Here is an 8,849-nt window from a genome sequence, read left to right as displayed (position 1 = left end):
GGTCACTTCTGTCTCTGTCTGTGCTCCGTGATCGACCATTGGGTCCTCTATATCACTCCCCAGCCTCCCCCCAGTCACCAATGCTTGGCACCCAAGGGGACACGCCCCCCTCCAGGAGCCCATTCAGACTGAAAACAGTGACGCTGTGGGCTTTAACTACAATCCCTCCCTTTCCCACATGACAATAGATAGACACACACAAGAGCTTTATAAAAATAGGTGTATTTTAAATATATCAGATATCAATAACATACTGTTAAATACATGTCTAATAAATAAACATAAATAGAAACTAGATAAATTATTCTCTGTGCCCTCAGGGATAGGCAGGGATGGGGAGGTCTTGGGTCTTAGGGTCATCCCTCGGGGATACATGCTGTCCAGCAGCAGTTTTTCTTCCCAAGTGGCAAAATTTCTATCTCAGTGAGTCACTGGAGGGGGCAGATCATTGCCACAAAATAAGGCTGGCCCCCACCTCCCGGGTAGGTGAGCCCTTTCTTGCCCTGAGAGCCATCTCCAGTATCTAGTAGGACGTGAGTGAGTGAGCAGAGGGGAGGCTACCCCCTTAGCTCGAGGCCCCCACTGGCCCCCACCTCAGCCCTTACAAAAGGAAGACTCTTAGAGGCCCAGGGGGGAAGGGGAGGGAGCAGTCAGAGCAGAAAGAATTGAGCTAAGGCCCCCAGAAGGGAGGCTAAGGGGGTAGAGGAGGGAATAAGGAAGGCACTGGGCCCTGAGTCAAGCCTTGTCATCAGACCCCTGAATCAATGGAAAGTTGGCCTCTGATTCATGAAGAGTCACAGGGTGCTGAGCTCTGGCCACCCCATGACCTGAAAGGGCAGTGTTCAAGGAATAGAGAAGGCTTTGGGGGGGGAGTGGAGGGAGTTCAGCCCAATAATAGCACTACATCCACCACTATTCAGGGAGACGTCAGCCATCCCCCCTCCTCACATTAAAGTGCAACATATCTAAGCCCAGAGTGGAAACCAACAGAAAGGTGGATAAGTCAGCGAGCCATCGGGCCCACCACCTCCGACTCCACCACTGTTCAAACAGCCCAGCAGAGAGACCTCTGATCCCACTTCCTGGAGGCTGATGTAGCACGGCGCCCCTAGGCTTGAGTCAGCCTGCCCTCACTCTCCTCCTTTGGCCAACAAGGGCCTTGAGAAGGGAACGTCTATTCCTATTTCTCTGCCCAGGGCTGGCACCCCAAGTTTCTAGCACCTGTCTCACAGCCTGCATGAAGCTCTGGTACCCCTGAATGAGCTGACATCTATCTTTCTTCCACAAGAAACCTGAATTAGCTCCAATGGAAGGGGCCTCTTTGCTTCTAGGAGGGAGGCAAGGCGTTGGATCACCGGTGAGGGTCCTAAGCATACAATAGATGTTGTTATTGATCCCTTGGATTTGGCGGATCATCCTTTCGAAGAGGTTCATCTCGAGTTTCTGTTCAACGAGGTGCAGGGTCTGACTCACAGTCTGGAGAAAGGTGACTGGAGGTAAGTCCGCAAGGGTCTCCGTCATGAGGAAGTCCGGGATCTTTTTGCAGTCATTGGCGAGACGTGAGGCATTTACGATGTAGTTGGCCATCTGAGGAAGGAGATGGGGTTTGAGGATTGAAGCACTGGGACCTCTAGGGTCCCCCAGTTATGGTCAACCTAGGGTGGAAGGTCCTCTAGTGCTGGGTGGTTCAGTCCTCGACAGACAGAAAGGGAGAGCTGAGAGGGATGAGTGGGGTCGGCTAAGCCAAATTCCCTCCTGTGAATCATTTGGAAGCCCTGAATCATTTGGAGAGCTCACTGCCTCTCATTATGGGACAGTTCTCATTGTTAGTTAGGAACCATCCACTTCCAAGGCTAAGGGAACCAGAGACCTCATCTTCCTGCAGACTCACAGCTTGGGTCCCCCAAGGAAAGAAACTCTTCCCAAAGTTCTTGGGGAGTCACAAGATAATAAGTTCATGGATCTAGAGGTGGGAAAGACCTCAAAGCCCGTGTAGTCCTTTCCCTCCATTTTATGAAAGTGGACCATGGGACAGCTAGGTGGAGCAGTGGATAGAGGACCAGCCCTGGATTCAGGAGGACCTGAGTTCAAATCCGGCCTCAGACACTTAACACTTACTAGCTGTGTGACCCTGGGCAAGTCACTTAACCTAAATTGCCTCACTAAAAAAAAAAAGAAAGAAAGAAAGAAAGTGGACCCTGAGGTCAAAGAATTGGAATTTCATGGAGTCAGGGGCCTGATCTGGGAAGGGAGGACCCAGGAAATGAAAAGACAGGGAGCAAGGGCCTGGGGTGGGATTTGAACCCCGCTTCTCTGAGTCCAGAGGCAGGATGGTTGATGCCTGTGTCCAGAAGGATGAGTTGGAGTAAGTGGGAATAATTAGCTGGAGGATAGAAGACTCTGGGAGAGATGAGAGCTGTCTGGGGGTGAGAAGGGTTGGCCTTTGGAAATAGGATTGACTTTGTTCTGCTTGGCCCAAGAGGGTAGAACTTGGGTAAGAAAGAGGCAGATCTCAGCTTGATTTAAGCATTTATGAAGAGCTTATTTATTAAGAGCAGCTGGGTGGTACAGTAGATAGAGCATTGGCCCTGGAGTCAGGAGGACTTGAGTTCAAATCCAGCCTCAGACACTTACTAGCTATGTAACCATGGACAAGTCACTTCACCCTGTTTGCCTCAGTTTCCTTATCTGTCAAATGAGCAGCAGAAGGAAATGGCAAATCACTCCAGTATCTTTGCCAAGAAAACCCCAAATGGGGTTAGGGAGAGAGTCAGTCAGAACTGAAACAAGTGAACAATAATGATCTCAGAGGAAAGGCACTGACATCATGGAAACGGAGGAATGGGCCAGGTTGGGAAGGGTTTTGAGCGAATGCCAAACAGAAGACTTTCTATTCAATCCTGTAGGTGGTCACTTGGGTTTTTAAGGAGGACTTGAAAGAAGACCACTCTGACAACTGATAGCAGCTGGATTGGAGTAGGGAGAGAGACTTGATGAAGGGAGACCAAGCAGAAGGTTATCTCAGTAGTCCCAAAGAAAGTGATGGATGGAGACAAGGGGAAATAGAATGAGAGATGCAGGCAGGGTAGAAGCATTATTCAGCAAGGGATTGGATATGGGACCGAGTCCTTAAGGAGTCATGGATGACACTGAGTGTTGAACCTGGATGACTAAGAGGAGGTGGTACCCTTTACTCTAAGGGGAGTTAAGAAGGGGAGGGAAAGATGAGTTTGAGTTTGCATAGGTTGGGTTTGAGGTCCACAAGGCAGGTGGTGATGGGAGACCACAGTTCAGGGGAGGGAGACTAGTGCTGATAGGTAGGTCTGGAAGTCACCTGTAGAGGAACTACTCAAGTCACCATATTCTAGATAGATAAGAGCAGAGAACCCACAGTAGAGTCTTGGGGGACAGCCCTAGTGGGTGGGAAGTGTCCTGCCTCAGACATTTCCTTAACTGTATGACCCTGGACATATTATGTAACTCCCCTCAGCTTCAGTTTGCTTATCATAAAATGGGAATAAGAAGAGAATTTACCTCCTAGAGTTATTCTGAAAATCAAATGATATTGTGTGTGTGTGTGTGTGTGTGTGTGTGTCTCTGTGTGAGAGTGTGTGGCTTTATAAACCCTAACACACTATCTAAATGTTAGCTGTGGTGAGGACAAGGACGATGACATCACACCCTATAAACCTGTCATCATTAGAGCTAGAAGGGACCTCAGAGAGCATTAAGTCCAATTTCTTCATTTGACAAATAAGGAAACTGAGGCCAAGAGAAAAGGAGGAATTCCAAAGAATCTGAGTCTATAGATCCCCTCTGTGACATCCCTGCCAAAGGGTCATCTAGCTTCTGTTCTAATCTTTTTTTAAATAATCTTTTGGGGGGGGCAATGAGGGTTAAGTGACTTGTCCAGGGTCACACAGCTAGTAAGTGTCAAGTGTCTGAGGCTGGATTTGAACTCAGGTCCTCCTGAATCCAGGGCCAGTGCTCTATCCACTGTGCTACCTAGCTGCCCATGTCCAGCTTCTGTTGAAGCAATCTAGTGACAGCAGAGCTCACCCTCTCCCAAGGAAGCCCACCCCACTTTGAAGCTGTTAACATTCCACTAACTGTTAACATTTGAAACTGTTAACTGAGACTGGCTTCTGACCCCATCGTTGGGCTGAGAGTGACAATTTCCCAATTTCCCAATGCAAGGGCCTCTTCTTACTCCCCATCCTTCTTGACCTCTCTGCTGCCTTTGGCACTGGCGATCACCCTCCCCTTCTGTGCACTCTCTCCTGCTTTTTCATGGCCCTGTTCTCTGCTGGTTTGCCCCCTGCCCCCTGACCACTCCTCAGTCCCCCTTGCTAGATCTTCACTCAGTGAGCCACATTTTTATGTAGGTGAGATGAAGACTTTACAGGCATTAAAAACAACCTTACAGAGATGGAAGGAAGGAGAGAAGACCCAAGTTCAGGCAGAAATGTGGAGGGAAGTGTAACAACGTGTCCTCTCTACACCTCAGTTTCCTTATCTATAAAATGAAGGGAGTAGGCAGCTAGGTGGGGCATTGGAAGAGCACCGAGCCTAAAGTCAAGAAGATTTCTCTTCCTGAGTTAAAATCTGGCCTCAGACACTTATTAGCTATGTGACCCTAGGCAAGTCACTTTACTGTGTTTGCCTCAGTTTCCTGAGCTGGAGAAGGAAATGGCAAACCACTCCAGTATCTCTGCCAAGAAAGCTTCAAATGGGGTCACAGAGAGTGGGACACAATTGAAAACGATTGGGCCAGCTAGGTGGCACAGTGGTTAAAGCACCAGCCCTGGATTCAGGAGTATCTGAGTTCAAATCCAGCCTCAGACACTTGACACTTACCCGCTGTGTGACCCTGGGCAAGTCACTTAACCCTCATTGCCCCACCAAAAAAAAAACAAAAAACGATTCAACAAGAAAAAGTGAAGGGGTTGGGTCTCTGATGACCCCTTCCATCTATAAATTTATGATCCAATGATATCCCCTCATTTGTTCCTTGCATTGGTCAGGAGCTATGTCTACAGTCACCATCCTCATTTAGCGTCATCATAGCCAACATTTAAATAAACACATTAGCATCTCCAAAGCAATCTATGCACATGTGCAGATATATGCATATATATATATATATGTTATATACACATAAAATGGCACTTGATTCTCACAACTGTGGGGGGTTATTATTTTATTTTGCAGATGAAGAAAGTGAGGCCAAGAGAGGTTAAGAGACTTGTCCAGGGTCACACACAATTAATGAAGTGTCAGAGGCAGGATTTGAACTCAGGTCCATCTGACTCCAAGGCCAATGTTCTACCCACTACACCCATCTGATCATCCCTCAGCTCAACAGGGAAGCCTTAATAAACCAAAAGGATGAAGGCCACTTGGGGAAGGGGAGGGGGCCAGCACTTACGAATGGCGTCAGGAAATCTGTCTTTGCCAAGTTCTTCAGTTGTTGGAGGAGTGTGTGATAGTCAGCACAAGTGCTTCTAGCCACTGGGCACAGCCACAAGAGACCACAGGTCAAGCCTGAAGCAGGAGAGAACAGGGACATCATGTCTGAGGGGAGGAGGAGGAGGACCGGAGGGGACCAACGTGGTCCAGAAATGAGAGGAAATGACTTGCCTAGGGTCACATATGTCACCATGGAGATAATGCTGGGTTTGGAATCATGGGGTCTAGGATTAAATCTCAGCCTTGCTACTTTCTAACTGCATGATTTGCAAATGAAGGAACTGGGCTGAATGTTGGGGGGTGGGGGGGCGCGGCACTTTCCAGCTTGGGATCCTTGGAGCCTGCAGGGTTGGAGGCAGGATTCTCACCAGGGGCCTTCAACTCCAAGGCAGGGCTCTTGCCTCTATTTCCAAGAGGGAAGGGAGGCATCTATTCAACCTACTCCTATAGTACTGAACGTGTAGTTAGGAGGACCTGGGTTCAAATCCCGCCTCATATTCATCACCTAACCACTCTGTGACTCAGTTTCCTCATCTGTAAAATGAGGGGCAAGGGTCTGATGACCTCTAAGGTTCTCTTCAGTTCTATGGGAGACAGCGATCCAGCAGAAACTGCACTGAAGCCCTGGGGTCGAGTTCCGTTTCTGCTGCTTTCCTGCTATGGGACCTTGGGCTTGGGCAGGTCATTTCCCTGCCCTCTCTACGTCTCACTTTTCTCCCCTGCATCAGACAACATGACTTCTGAGCTTTTCAAATCTTATTACTTGGGTACCCACTTCCCACCCAGGGGGACACGGGGTCTGGTCTCGAGCAGGGGAGGCTGGAGCCAAGCCCAGGGCTGAGCAAGCAGGGGGAGGGGAGCAGTTACCGCTCCTGGCCCGGGTGCCAAGCACCGGGCAACCACATGGTCGGAAGGGACGGTTTCGCAATGAAAGGAAAGTGGCAACAGCTGCTTCTTCATTTCCTAAGAACCCACTAGGTCCCAACACGCCACAGCCACCGCTGGGGTGGGCTCCAGGGAGCCCAGCCTCCTGAGGGCATCCCTGGCCAGAGCCTGGCCATTGCCCATCTCTGGGCATCTGAGGCTGTGGGCACATGTGTGAGTCTGAGCACCGGCATGGGCACACCTGCCCCACCATCCATGTATGTACTTCCTGGGGCTGGGGGGAGGGGCGATCCAGGGGCCAGGGGGTGGGGCCAGGGCAGGAACCTTTTCCTCCTCGGTTCAAAGAGGAGGGGAGACCCAGCTGCTCTCCGATCGTCCTTTCTCCTCTGGGGAGCTACGAGGAATCTGTGGTTGGAGTAGTTGGATGTGGTGTTGAATGGGACCCTGTGTGAGCCTGAGAATATGTGGTCACCTGTGTTTGTATGTTGTGGTTTCTGGGCGGGTGATTACGTGTGTCTGGCTGTGGACTTGGAATCTGGAAGCCCTGGGTTCTAGCCTTGGAGACTGACTGTGCGTGACGCTGGGCAGTCATTTCATTTCTCTGAGGTTCAAAGCAAAAGGCCCCTTGGGCCAGTGAAATCACAGGTCCTAGATTCAGGGATGAATGAAATGAGATCATGCATGGTATGGCGTGGGGGAAGGGTGCTCCCACTAAATGTGCAGAGCATTTCCTAAAACCCTTTCTAAACAGCAACTGATATCCATGCGGGCGCGTGTTGGTGGGCTGTGTGTGCGTGGTCATGATTGGGTCGTGCGTGGCTCGTGTGTGTGTTGGTGCAGTTGGGTGTGTATTCCCCAGTGGCCAGAACAAGTCGAGCGGTCAAGGCCCAGGACCGGGGCCTGCTGATTTCCCCCCATCCCAGCACCCCAAGGAGAGGCCTTCAGCCAGCCAGAGAGCATCCTGCTGCGGCCACCTCAGCCCCCGCCCCCACCTTCCACCTTTCTAAGGCCATCTCCCCTCCCCAGGCACACTCATCTGGACCTCCCCAGTGGAGAATCCCTCCCTGTCCTGCTGTTCCCCACTTCCCTTAGATAGCACCCACATCTCCTCGTCTTCCAAACCTGCCGTCCCCATGAGCCCTCTACAGATCATCCTCACCCTCTAGGGCACCCCCTTGGGCCTTTACTATGACAGGACTTGGGGATCACTTGGTCTCACTCAACTCATCCATGGGACGCCTTCTCCAAGCAAGCTTCTTCCCCTCTAGAGTGCAATCTTTGGGTTCGAGGGGAGCCTGCGGCTTCTCATCTCTGCTCCCCCCAGCCCCCCCCCCCCAGTATCCGCAGTCTGGCTGCCTGCCTGAAGTGAATGGGGTATGGGGAGGAAGTACGTACCAAAGAGAGAGCTCAGTCTGAGCCGTGCCCACATACTGGGTGCCGGCAGCCGGAGCAGGGCCTCCCTCGTCAGAGACACCTCCACACTGAAGGGCCTCGTGGACAGAGGGCCACTTTATCCTCCCCCGACCGGCCAGCACCTCCCAGGATGGGGGTGGGGGTGGGGTGGGGGCAGGTCTTCTGGGAACACGACCCCGAAAACTAGAGTCCGGGCGGAGCCAATGGGCGGTCGCTTCTCTGACTGCTGGCTCCTCCTTTAATTCTTCGAATTCAACCATCTTTGAGGTTAAGTCTTCCCCCCAGGGCGTCACGGCACCCACACCCACGGAGGACAGGGAGGGGGTGTCCCTCCCTCCAGAAGGGGGAGGTGCTGGGTCAGGTCCCCCACGCCTCCGCCCTGGCCGGCCCAGTCTGAGGTCTGTGGTCACCCAGCCGTCAGCTGTTTCTCCTGGACTCCTAAGAAGGCAAGGGCCCAAGGTTGCGGTTTGTGGGGAGAGGGAAGGGGCCCCGAGGTGGGGGTGGGGTGGGGTGGGGGGTGGAGAGGAAGCCATCTCTCTTCACTAGCTCCCAACCAGCCACCATTCTTGGGACATCTGTGTGTGTGGAAACCACCAAGCTTCTGGGCATGGAGCCAAGCGCCAGGCAAGTCCTCTCCCCTTGGCGCGAGGGTTCTAAGGTCTCAGGCCTTCAGCACTTGACATTCCCCATGGGCATCTGCCAGGCCTGCTTTTCTATCCCCCCAGCCTGGGCCCCTTCCTTCCATCCATCCTCTTCTCTAGGCCATTGTGGGCCAGAACATCTTCACGTCCCAAATGCTGGGCCAGGAGACCTGCCCACCTTCCAGTCATGACACCAACGTCTCGGGTGACCTTGAGGAAGTGGTTCCCCCTCTCTCAGCCTCTTCTTCATCCTTCCAAAGCAGAGCTGCCGCCCCTGCCTGATGGACTCCATGGCCCTTTAATAACAAATCAATAAGCTTACAACAGGCTTTTGGGGGGAGCGGGTGAAGTGGGGAGAAGGCCGGCCCAATCCTCCCAGTAGGGAGACAGTGACTCACAGAGGCGTAGGTTTCACTTTCTCTGAATGAGAATCCCCTGAGC

The 8,849-nt window shown here is 51.9% G+C and overlaps 1 protein-coding gene across 1 annotated transcript; it reads right to left on the bottom strand.

The window, feature by feature from the left end:
- Window positions 1–314: 314 nt before the first annotated feature.
- Window positions 315–7,802, bottom strand: OSM (oncostatin M). Its single transcript, XM_043979506.1, has 3 exons — window positions 7,750–7,802; window positions 5,429–5,544; window positions 315–1,587 (listed from the first exon to the last, which is right to left on the bottom strand). Exons 1-3 carry the CDS (start codon window positions 7,781–7,783, stop codon window positions 1,120–1,122), a joined length of 618 nt encoding a protein of 205 aa, XP_043835441.1. The 5' UTR covers window positions 7,784–7,802; the 3' UTR covers window positions 315–1,119.
- Window positions 7,803–8,849: the final 1,047 nt, after the last annotated feature.

The sequence above is a fragment of the Dromiciops gliroides genome, chromosome 1 (genome assembly GCF_019393635.1).
Source record: "Dromiciops gliroides isolate mDroGli1 chromosome 1, mDroGli1.pri, whole genome shotgun sequence".
Classification (NCBI taxonomy): domain Eukaryota; kingdom Metazoa; phylum Chordata; class Mammalia; order Microbiotheria; family Microbiotheriidae; genus Dromiciops; species Dromiciops gliroides.
Note: the sequence above shows the minus strand (reverse complement) of the source record. Positions and strands in the feature narration are given on the sequence as shown.

What these genes read in the sequence shown, in the direction of transcription:
- OSM (XM_043979506.1), bottom strand. Translation starts at nt 7,783, where the DNA reads ATGTGGGCACGGCTCAGACTGAGCTCTCTCTTTG. An exon ending in CAGACTGAGCTCTCTCTTTG is followed by an intron (nt 5,545 to 7,749) that starts GTACGTACTTCC and finishes CTCCTGCTTCAG; the next exon opens with GCTTGACCTGTGGTCTCTTG. An exon ending in CAGATTTCCTGACGCCATTC is followed by an intron (nt 1,588 to 5,428) that starts GTAAGTGCTGGC and finishes CTCCTTCCTCAG; the next exon opens with ATGGCCAACTACATCGTAAA.